This window comes from Macrobrachium nipponense, chromosome 4 (assembly GCF_015104395.2).
Source record: "Macrobrachium nipponense isolate FS-2020 chromosome 4, ASM1510439v2, whole genome shotgun sequence".
In the NCBI taxonomy this organism is placed as follows: domain Eukaryota; kingdom Metazoa; phylum Arthropoda; class Malacostraca; order Decapoda; family Palaemonidae; genus Macrobrachium; species Macrobrachium nipponense.
The window spans coordinates 13,299,087-13,311,905 of NC_061100.1; the positions used below are offsets into that span (position 1 = coordinate 13,299,087).

At 35.7% G+C, this 12,819-nt stretch overlaps 1 protein-coding gene across 4 annotated transcripts in view; it reads right to left on the reverse strand.

The window, feature by feature from the left end:
- Positions 1–12,819, reverse strand: part of LOC135211558 (uncharacterized) — a 488,168-nt gene that overhangs the window by 411,508 nt on the left and 63,841 nt on the right. For all 4 annotated transcript variants that reach the window (XR_010313663.1, XM_064244857.1, XM_064244858.1 and 1 more), the window contains one exon: positions 9,559–9,601. Coding sequence is in view for 3 of the 4 variants with exons in the window: in XM_064244857.1 (XP_064100927.1) it covers positions 9,559–9,601 (43 nt within the window). In the remaining variant the exon portion in view is untranslated. The remainder of the gene's footprint in view (positions 1–9,558; positions 9,602–12,819) is intronic.

Genomic DNA, 12,819 nt, shown 5'->3' on the forward strand with positions numbered 1-12,819 from the left:
CTAAATAATGATATCAGAAAATAAAAAAATTTACAACTACGGAAGACATTTTAATTAACTCCGCACTGTTATCGATGATATCCTTCGTGTCTCCTTAAGATAACATAAATACAAAAAAAGAAAAAATATTATATGCAGAAATCTACTTTATCGGAATTTTTCCAATTTTGAAACGCCGAAATACTAGACACAAGAAAATCACCTGACAATGGTACACAACTCAGCTAGAGAGACATTAGCCAAGAACCTGAATATACCATTGATTGTTTTTTCACTCTTCTGCAAGTGCGCTGTAACGATAAGGGTGGTATTTTGTATTATTCGATCCTTCAAACTTTGTTTAAAATTCCAATGGTCTATCTTCGACAAACAATATGAACAATTAGCGCATAATTCGACATATTTAAGAGATTTGAAAGGGAAAAAAATAAGCGAGTGTGTCCCTTTTGAATATTAAGATGGTATAGAATAGAAATATTACATTTCCCTACTAAGATCAAATACAACGCGGGACCGAACCCAAGATCCAAAAGAGAAAGAAAAAAAATCTCAATCGATAGTTGCGCTGTTTATTTTGGATATTTCGTCGGGAGTTCATTACCGAATCACATACAATTCATTCGAGTTCTTTATGAAAACATATTATTGTTTTAATAACATATACCATTTTTATCATCAAGAAAACTAAGATGCGATTTAAGAAATCGATAAACACTTAGAATTTGTATGAGATGTCAAAAACTTGAAACTGTTTGGGATGATAACAATACAATCATCACAGAATGTCTGTCTGCCTGAAGTGATCATAAGATTGCAACAATTATTCGGGATTCACAAGATCTCTCTCTCTCTCTCTCTCTCTCTCTCTCTCTCTCTCTCTCTCTCTCTCTCTCTCTCTCTCCTGGAGAAAAGAAGGGGTAAGAGAAGCAGCGAAGTCAAGCGAGGCGGGGCAAAGCTGAGGAGGACTGTACCGCGTTCTTCTCCTTTTTCTTCTTCTTCCTCCTCTTCTTCAACATTTGTGAACGGCCGGGAGCTGGGGGTGATTATATTTACTTCTCATTTTCTTGTGATTCAAGCCAAAGTTTCGGCTTTATTTGTTCATCATTTCCTAAACAGTGCAAATATCCTCACACCTGACAATTTTCCAGTTTTAAAAGCTCTCTCTCTCTCTCTCTCTCTCTCTCTCTCTCTCTCTCTCTCTCTCTCTCTCTCTCTCTCTCTCAAATTATCTTGTAAAAGAGTTGCCTAAAAATGCTTATCTTATATACACATGAAATATATCTTTTAACAGAACTAAATAGGGTATCAGGAAATAAATGTAACTTTTATGTACAAAATCCAAGCATAGACAAAGAAGTATCCATCAATAGAAACATGATGAAGATTTATCTTACATATCGTCCATATTCAAATGCTTCGGGCTATTGACGGGACGTCATTTTTTAAGAAGATAAAACCCCTACGATGTCCACTTATTTGACTGATTCGTTTAAAATCCTACACCATTCACGGATTCGACATAATGAAAGACTCCCGATATTATGCAGCTCTTTATTTTAAAGAATAAGGCTGACTAGCCCTTTAACCTAAGAGATACAACAACATTCAGGAATCGCAGAGGAAGGTTGCGAATTCCACAACATCTCCGAAGTGAATGGGATGCTATACTGATTTTCATTGATAGCTCTCGTTGTGCACATGCCGTGAAAAAAGCAGGTAAAATAAGTGATGGTTTCGACCTCTGGCATGTTATGCACTGTCACCGAGCTCGAACCAAGTGTGACAGTGTAGACTCTACCGGCTCTAACACCACCAAGAAAGGTTTTTCTAAATATGAAATCTATTTCCCTTATTCGTGTCACAAACAGGTAAAAAGAATATACGAATATAAACTAACTTTTCCGTAAGGTTTAACCGGAGCATCGAATCACATTACTACACTCTCCTGAAGATGCTGTTCTTCAAGGAGCGTGCATACTTGAACACGATAGCGATAACACCAAAGGAACAGATTAAAGATAATAGGCATTCAGCAACGTAGCTGGAGGCGCAAGGACGCTGAAAAGAACCTAAAACGACGTCTACATTCTTCACCGTGGGCCGTGTCAGGCTCGAAAAGCTGTGCGCCGTGGAACTAAACTGTAGGAGACTACTTCAACTTGGGTGGAATAAGATAGACAAGTGCTTGTCTGAGCGAAGGAAGGCATCAAAGCAGGTGGCGAAGCAAAGTACTAAAGAAAGAGTGAAACGGACTCAACTGACATTTTTGGTTGTCTGTAACATTCTTTTTCACTTATTTTCGGCCTGAATGGTAAAGCAATAGCCAGCGTTTATTCATTTCTTGAATTAATAAACCATATTCTCCAACAAGATTCATAAAAATAAAGCTAAATACATATTGCAAGCAGCTTTGCTATGCAAGACCAAGAATACAAGTTCTCAAAGGAAGGTAGGTGTAATTCTATCCCAGGAAGAAAGATTAATAGCTAGTAGTTATCACTATAAGAGACTGAAAGAGACACCGAGAAACAATATGTCATAAGCCAATAAGTAGCACTCTCTCTCTCTCTCTCTCTCTCTCTCTCTCTCTCTCTTCTCCTCATCATGAACTTCCTGTTTGTTCATATATGGAAACCTGAGCAAAACCTTCGGACTTGTTTCTGTTAAAGAGAAAAAGCGTAGCACCGGTGTTTTTAGCCAAAGCCTGGGGAGGGAGGGGAGGGAGGAGAGGGAGGGGAAGTGTATATTTTTGGGAAGGGAATGGGTGGGGGAAACGAGGGGAGAGGAGGGGACCAACAACAAAGCCTCGGATCAGCCGTGTAACCCCTCCACCCCGATCCACTATCAGCCATAAATTCACGGTGATTAAATAAAGCGTTACAAAAACCTTGGCAATAACTCAGTGGTCATTGGTGCAGAAGGGGTGGAGGGGAGGGAAGGGAAGTCACTGGGGGTGGGGAGGGGGTTGGAAAAACTATCTGTCAATAATACTGGTAAGAAAAATGCTCTTAGGACAACAGAAACGTCGTTTTAGTGATATTTAAAATTGCAATCGAAGCACAGTCTAAATTTCAACAATAAAGTGCAAAAAAAAAACAATAAATATAATAAAAATAAAATAACATTTTAAAAAAACAGAAAAGGTATTCGAAGACATTCTCTCTTTTTTATACAAAATACAAAGCTATAAATTTATCTCTATATATATCTATACCGTTCGGAAATAGATTTGATCCCCCAAAAGTGACAGCTTACTGTTAGGATTCAGACGGCCAATCTGACTATAACGGCAGGCCGAAGATTTTTTCAAGGGAGGACACTGCGACACTTTCACGAAAATACACGCCCATTAAGGCGTACCCAAAGGTATTTGCTACAAGGTTTGCCGCCACACCCCCCCCCCCTTCTCTCTCTCTCTCTCTCTCTCTCTCTCTCTCTCTCTCTCTCTCCTTTCCGTGATTTTCTTTCACAAGCCCTCTTCATATATTTCTCTTTCCCTCTCGAAATTCTTTCTTAAAGAGCCACCTCCAGAAACTCTCCATCCCTCTCTCTCTCCTCTCTCTCTCTCTCTCTCTCTCTCTCTCTCTCTCTCTCGTACCGGTATATGTACATCACCATTTATATATATATATATATATATATATATATTAATTGTATATTATATATATATATATATATTATATTCCTATCTATATATTATATATCATAGATATTAATCTATATATATATATATCTATATACGATATATATATATATATATAGATATATATATATATCTATATATGTATATATATGTATATAGATCTATTATATATTAGAGATATAGATATATATATAAGATATATATATATATATATATATATATATTATATATATATATTACACTTTTATTCATACATACACCGGTAAGCCTTTGAGGATGAGGCTGCTATAATAGCATCACTTAGTTTTCTTCATCCCGTTCCGTAGAATCGTAGATGATGGTATTTCCATTTACAAAGAGGTGGCCTACTGGGCGAATGGCCGGGAGCAATTTCCGGACCCAGCAAACGTGAGCTGAGTACCCCTCATATCCACGCCACCCACTATACATATGTGTGTGTGTACACACACAAAATATATACATACCTTCACATATATCGTATATGTGTATATAGATATATATATTAGAAAATATATAATCATTTTAATCCCATGAACATAACACATCAAATTAAACTTTTAATACCTCTGAAAGCTCAATTTTTTAAAACAAGCAACATTTACGGCAAATGAACTGTGCGACTACAGACGATTTCATTCACACAACACCCTGAATACAACAAGACACGCCCAAAATACTATTCAATACTATAAGCATTTCTTTGTATACGCACTTGGAATAGTATGAATTCCTTGGTTTTGTAGGAGAGTTAAAGGCAATTTAATGATGGATTCAAATTTTTCAGATTTTCATAAACACTGAAAGTTTGTACGATTGAGGCAAATCGTATTAAAGGATAGAGACTGGTCTGATGCACAAAGTGGTTTGAGTCAGTCTGTGAACTACGTCTACGTGGGTCTTCAATTTCCCCCAGCTGGAGGATGTAGGAATGGCTGATGTTTACAGATAATATACAATACTAAATTTTGGGGCACTTGAAAAAAAATGCTGAACCTTGTGAAACCGACTTTACAAAAAGCAGAAAGTAATTGTGATCAGAAATAAGGTTATGACAGAAGATGGAAAAGAAGAATGTGGGGTAATAAATATTAATAGTGATGGGTGAAAAACGGATTCCTACAAGTATCTGAGAGAAAAATAAACTTGTGACGGTATGAACAGATGAAGCAAGGAATGTGTGCGCAAAAGACAGGGACAATATTTGGAGTATCTGAGGATGAATGTTGAGTCAACACTACTTTATGGGAGTCTTAGGGGATAACGAATTCAAAGAAAAGAAAACAACTAGTACAAAGAATGGCGTCGGTGAAGGAATGGCTCCAGTGTTCTGAAACAGTTCTGTCACCTAGAAAAAATCGTTCTTGACCAGCTGGAAGAAAGCTATATATATATCACTCGGAAGTACTAGGAGGGAGAAGTGGAATACCTACAAGGTACTAAATACACTGATTGTATGTGGCTACATCCATAAGCAGAATACTATTACCACAGAATGCAATGATATGGGAAAATGTTTATGATTACCCCTACTTTAATCTAACCATTTTCGCTACTTGGATGTTCACATGCAGGCATCATTCGGGGAAAATAAGTGTAGAAACCTATTATATGTTCCCTATAGCGAAAACATTAAGGTCTTGCATGTTGAGAAAAACAAACTCTGTCAGAAAGAAAGTGCTCACACTTCGTGTTGAAATATTGGGCAAAATCGAATTGTAGAAATGTGGAAAATTTAGGCGTAATCTCAGAAAAGCAATTGGTCTTTAGCGCCATACCGCTGACAGGGAAAAAATAGTTTTGTTATTCGATTCTAAGAATACGTCCACGTACTATAAGCGTCACTGTTCAGCAGGGAGATCTACATTAAGGAGACATGAGAATAACTCACATGAAGGAGCTTGATTTCTAAATGTTTTAACGAAATCTATTCATTTTACTGGAAAGGAATAAATTGTGAAAAATTTAAAGGATTTTCAAATGTATTATTACCGATAACAGAGAGAGAGAGAGAGAGAGAGAGAGAGAGAGAGAGAGAGAGAAACTGAAGTCCCCTACCTGACCCAAACTATTCAAAGGTTAAAGAGAGAAGAAAATGTCTCCAAAGGAAAGAACGGACGGCTTTCCACACAATATACACCAAACTATGTAAATTTAGCAACTGGCGTATAATTCAAAATATATCTCATAGATTGGTTATTCAATTTTTTTTTCATATCACTCATACATTAAGGAAAAATATCTCTCAAGTTTTCTTCCAAGAAAAATAACCTCTTCTGAGCAATGGCCAAGAGAACTTGATACAGAATACCCGAACAACAAAGATACTACTGGTAAAAGAACATATGGACTGAAAGTTATTAGCATTAATAAATACATGACAAAATAGCCAGTCCCATTTCTATGTATTTCAAAACATTAAACTGACACTTGTTTAAATTATACAAAGCTATTTACCATAAACCAGCGTTAAAAGGGAAAGCAAACAAGATTAATAAAATCATACATCTAATATAACAGAAAATTCATTTTCAAAATAAAGAAATAATCAAAGCTAACAAAAGGAGCAAACAGTTATGTCAGTTACTAAATGAATAAAATTCCCGTCACAACTCATCAGTCTACTAACCTGAAAACATCTAAATATGAATCATCATTACGTAAAACTTTAAATACGTAAATACAAAATCACAAACGTATTAACGTAAGCAAGTCAACATTTAGAGCACAGCGAGGAAAGAAGATCAATTTCATTTTCACTGTGATTTCTGAAGAGCTCATTTCCCTCTAAGCTGAAGCACCGACGAATCAGAAAATGGGAGAAGAGTTCGACCTCCAGTCACAGAAGCGAATCGGTGTTTATTTATGAAAATTAATGAGACGAGATGTGATGCTCATCAAGAAATCTCATTTGTGTATGAGATCATATTCGCAGCTCCTTCATATACCGGTGAGCCTCATTATGAAAAGAGAGAATTTCGCCCAAAAAGATAATTACATTTTTTCTAATGGTACCAAAACAATAAAATATGAGCCTAATGGCCCGTGACTGAGAGCTATTACAACCTGCGTAAAATAATTAAGACAGCAAAACTACACAGATTTGCCAACTCACCATTCGGCGAGGCTCTCTTTTATATCAATTAAATCATAAAGCCTCCGCCCTGTGCAACAAGGCAATAGGGTCGCTTCTCCTTCGACGCGCCCTCGGGTTTTAAAACATATAAACTAAGCCGAAAAAAATAGCGATGTCATTAAATAACAATTACAATTTTAATTCTCTAATAGTGTCTCTGGCCTCATTATACAGTCGTAACAAGTTCATCAGCAAATTACTTTTCAGAATAAACAGGTAATTAGTGGGACCTGACTTTTTAATTTGGAGGAAGAGTCTTTTCGCCGATGTCACTTCGATAAATTTTCTGCCTTTTGTGTGACGCCTGGGAAGGACGAAGACGGAGAAAGGAGGCGGCTTAACATTAATGAACTCTACGGAAATAACACGCCCTTATTCCAATACATCACAGGACCCACCGTTGAAAAGGCCTCTTTTTAATTAAAACCCAGAGTTGAACCGTCCACGGAATTTAACAAAATAAAAGTGCAATAAAAACGAAAATAATAAAAAAAACAGGAAACTCCATTGAGCGATGCTATGCAACACTTAAACCCTTATTAAGAGGACGAAGATATTTAGAAAGGGACTGCGGAGTTGCCTCTTCCGTCCCGACCAACTTTTCTACTTAACCACCTCTTCTGAGGGACGCCTCCGCTCGCGGCCAAATTACTGCAACTTTTCCTCTTATGTTGTATATGTTGGCTTTTTTCTAAAACAATTACTACGCACCGAAATTGCCTTACTACAAGGTAAATACGCTCTGGACCATTTTGTCTCTATCTGCTATATTAATTGATGAAAGTTAAACAACATAAACGTTAGCCAGGAATTTTAAGTCTGGGGAGATTGCTACGGGATCTTCGTGACGCTGAACATTAGATCTAGTTAGCCCTAGTACACCCTGCCTCCAGAATAAGACGCATTTATGCGTCCGTACCTGGTATGCATATGTTTGTGTACGATATTCTTACTAGTGTATATATGTTTGTAATAAATCAACTGAAGTTTTAAGAAACTTGAAAAGTGGTAAATAAAGAGCACTTAATGACCCCATAGTTCTCATAAAATGATTAGTTTTATTGCATGTCGCTTTACGTGGACGTGTAATCAGTACGAGAGAGAGAGAGAGAGAGAGAGAGAGAGAGAGAGAGAGAGAGAGAGAGAGAGAAACTCACTGTTCAACAAGCCCTCCAACCAACCTCTACGTGCGAAATGAGTAACTGATTAATTGATAGAGAAAACCTGTCACAAAGTCTAAGGTCATCCACACAAAGACACTAAATCTCTCTCTCTCTCTCTCTCTCTCTCTCTCTCTCTCTCTCTCTCTCGCTCGTGCCCGGTGAACACAAATGTCTACCTATGTATGAGATAAAAGGACTTATTTCTAACTTAAACTACTGGCAAGTTGTAAAAAGATTACGTGTGTTCGTAGAGGCGTGAATATGCAAGCACACAATTTCCTGTGGATATTAAGTTTGCTGCTGCAACAAAGCCTTACGAATTCAGTAACAACACCTGCCGTAGTAACAGCAGAACTCTTATCACTGATGAAATGTAAGAGGTGAACGCCATACTTAAGGTACAGACGATAAGCTCGGATAGATAAGAAAGACCGGCCTTTTTTTAATCTCAAAACGATAAAAAGTGCACGAGGTACAAGCAGTTTACCTTCAGTTTCAAAGATCACAACAATTAGAGTATATGTGTTTGCGTGTATATCTAATAAATATAAGTACATTCATATATATATATATATATATATATATATATATATATATATATATATGTTGTGTGTGTGTGTGTTATTCTCAGTTAATATTAAATAAAATTGAAATAACAATTCGTACTCGAAAGCATTCATGGAAATCAATTATGAAATACTCTTTGTACGTACTTTAGAAGGCAAATTTCATAATCAATTGATGGGGGATAAAACCAGAAAAATTAAGCTTACAATAATGCTCCCCTTATTTAAAACTTTCAATATGTGACAACGGAAATGTTATCATATCCGAATCACATCTCAATATTTCAATACAAACTTAAAACGCGTATGTAAAAACTCCACCCGGTATAAGATCTATAGCCACACAACTGAGACAAGACCAGGAAAATATAATTTATATAATTAAGAAACAACATCCAGCTGAAGGCCTGAATTAAACATACGAAAGAAACTACAATCTCACCCATTATCTTCTTTAGAGGAAACGGCTTCCTGAACCAATAACAGCATTGTGCGTCGGCTGAAAAAAATTTCCGTCTTGCCGATAACGCAATTAGCAGGAACTGCTTGGCGCACACTTTCTTAAAAGGGGATTGTCTGATTGATTAGAAATCATCTGGCGTTGCATGGGCAATCCCTCCCCCGATAAAGTGGATCTGCTCGTATCTTTATGACAGTAAATCGTCAAAATCTCGCAGAGACTTTTTTTTTTTTTTTTCGTTACTCAGTACTCACGAAATGTAGGAATTTAATCAGTGGAAATATACTTGTTACGGGAAAGATAATATCAATCACTGCACTACGGCAATTCCGGAATTCAGTCTATTTTCTGTTTGGGTCTGTAAATTAATTTATTCATCGAAATCATTCATTCTCGTAAGAAGTAACCAAACACTTTAGCAATTTAGGAATTAAATCTATTGACAGTTAAAAAAAATTGCGCATTTCGTGAAATGAAATAGCTTTCTTCGAAATCCAAAATTCTCAAAACATCCGCGTCGTCGGTTATTTGTAATGTGCGTGATTCATGAATAAAAAATCAAGAGTACTTACTTTGGGAAAGATCCTGCACGGCGCGCTGAGCATCACAGCCGGCCTGCAAAAACAAGAGCGAAAATTTGATGATAGTTATCCAGTTATCTGTACTATATTTACAGGGACGGAATAAACGGCACCATGCCATGAAAATAAATATTATAGACATATTTAAAGTGTAATTCTCATTTACTAGTCCTCTGCCCTGTCTTGGCTGAAATGTTCTAACTTCTCCTTTTCAAATCCATTTCTAATGAAATGCTTGAAATCCGAAAAGCAAGACGAATTTCTTCTTTCCAGATGGGATTCCAGCTCGCGCGGTTAGAAAAATAAATTATCCTAAAGCGTACTTGAAGGAAGCGACAAAATATAACATTTGCAAGAAACCCATATTTTCTTTCGGATGGTAAAATAGGACAATATTCAATGGCCTTATTTCAAACTGACGTAAATGACGAAAACGTCAAAAAAAAAGGAGGAGAGGGTTCTAATTATGATGAATTTGACAATCTAAAATATATTAGCAATAAAGCATGAAAAACAGCAATCGAAGCAATAGTAAATATCCCTTCATTTTCATTTAAAATACAAAGAATGACATTTTCTAGTCTGCATACGGACTCAATCCCTTTTAAAGGTACGAAAAAAAATGACAGAAGTTTCTTAATTAATATCGAGTAGCGAATTCACAATGTAGATCTGAATAATGAACCAAATTTTATATATAAAAATGGGACGAAGAGTAAAACCCTGACGTGCTCTATAAGTACCGATAATCAATGCATTGTGGCAGAGGAGGAAACACGGCGTTCTACGAATATTTCATTCGGTGCTGTAGTCAAGTGTCAAGAGGGCAGTGATCTAATCGTTTTTACCTCTTGGAAACGGAAAAGAAGGGGGAGGGACGCGTACATTTGCCGAATATTGTCTCCGGGGAGGACGTCATACAGTAGACATTTACATCAAAAGGATACAAGGCATACAACACCAGTTCATTGATAATATACTAGAATAATGTCATGAAAGTAAGCTGCCGCTTATCTACAGTTCGAAGCTTTATTTTACGATCAGCAGAACACTCACCGACGGTTATCACCCAAGTTTATGTAATTGTCGCTCGACTACTCAACCTAATGTCATTTGTGTTATATTTCATTTACAATTTATTTTTCAGATACTGCCGCCACTAAATAAAAATACATGCATATATATATATATATATATATATATATATATATATATATATATATATATTATATATATATATATATGTATATATTATATATATCTAAATATATATATAATATATATTACCTATATATAGATATATAGATCTATATAATATATATATATATATATTATATATATATATGTATATATATATCTATATAAATATATATCTCTCTCTATCTATATAATCTATATCAATATAGATCTATATATATATATCATATATAATATATCTATATGATCTATATATATATAATATATACAAATATAATTATATTATTATATATATAAAATATATATAATATATATATTATATATAATATTTATATATACGCATGTATTTTTGAAAGACCGTAGCTAGCAATCCTCCATCATTCTTTCACTAATCCCAATGACAAATTTTCAAGCCTAAAATATTAAAAGGAGCCCTTGAATCTCACTGCTTATCTGAGTCACTTTGCCTTAAGTATATTTACACAAGTTCTACACATTGATACATAACATTTTAGACCACTCTGCGCCCCCTTCCGGGTCGGGGGCCAGGATGCAAGCACAACTAAATCTAAACTACTGCTTCCTTAAATAGTGTAGGTTTAGTTGTGCTTGCATCCTGGCCCTGTTTCCCCTGTCTATTAAGTAGTACCTCTCCTTGTATGCAGGAGTGGTCCTCGTTTGGACGAATCTGAATCTCCTTTATCCAGGAAGCTTTCTGCCATGTATGACTGAAATTTATTGAGTTATTCCGTATAAGTTATTTCACTGGACATAAATACATACATGCATACCTAACTTCAGCCTTAATTTAATCCAAGGATTATTTTCTTGTAATAAAACACACGTTCCAAAAGGATTTCAAAGAAAGAATAAAGAGTATTACCAATAGGTAGAATTCGATGTTAATCCGTTGACCGTTCTGTGACCTCCCGAAATGTTTGTATTACCTAAGGACTTATACCTACCATACATACGAGCATACGCCCTCGTCTCCGTATATCTTTAGTTGCTGTGACCATGTCTTGAAAATAAGACGAAAATACTTAGTACCTCAATTGTTTCGCTTTCCCTTGTGGCTTTAACTTTGTTCATACACACACACACACACACACAGACATAAGCCTAAAAAACTTTTGATCAGAAAAGCTCGCTTGAGTTTTCAGATCACGTGAGCTAAAATGTGTGACATCGACCGCAAAACGGCCACCGGCCAGTGTGAGGGGAAAAGAAAAAACGAATAAGGAAGCGTAAGTATGCTTCTTTGGACCGTACGATACTTGAGAACTTACAGACAGGGAAATTACCATACGGTAATTAAGTGGACCTCCGTATGCTGATTTTTAGTTTTTATTACAACTATTATTATGGAGGCTCATTCAAGAAATAACTTAGACTTAGTTTCAGAAATGTATTTACGGTTGCGAAAAAGACAATTTTTCATTCTATTACACGTATATAAGTTTTTTGCATTAAATAAAGAACTGAACAATATCCGTATGATTATTCTGACGCAATGACTATTTTACAGGTAGACAAGAAAATTTAGCATACTAGAAAATTCTTCATATTTTACTTAAAACGAATTTACTTTCGAAACTGTCTGAACTTAATCTGACAACATTTTCGAGATTTCTGACGACGATGAGGCTCAGGTACAACTGCAGTGAGGTGCAAGTGATAATTCACTAAGTGCCAATAGTTTCGGAATTATTTACACATGTATAAAGATTATTTTTCGTGCACTATACTCAATCAATAAAGTGAATACTCAAGAAAAAAAGTATTGACTTTCTCACTGCTTTCCAGAAGAAATGTTTTCATTCATTAAAGACCTAAGCAAAATTAAGAAAAAAAAATCCGCACAGGGCAACATACTGCTGATAGATCTGCGCATGCACGTGATTGGTGAATGATAAATTTGCTGTATACACGTAAAAAAAAAAAAAAAAATTTAATCAACCATCAAAGGCACCATATGTGTGTGCGCGCGCGCGCGTGGTATATTTTTTTTATCTTGTTTTTCAAAACTGCTCAAGAAATATCTCCCGTACAATT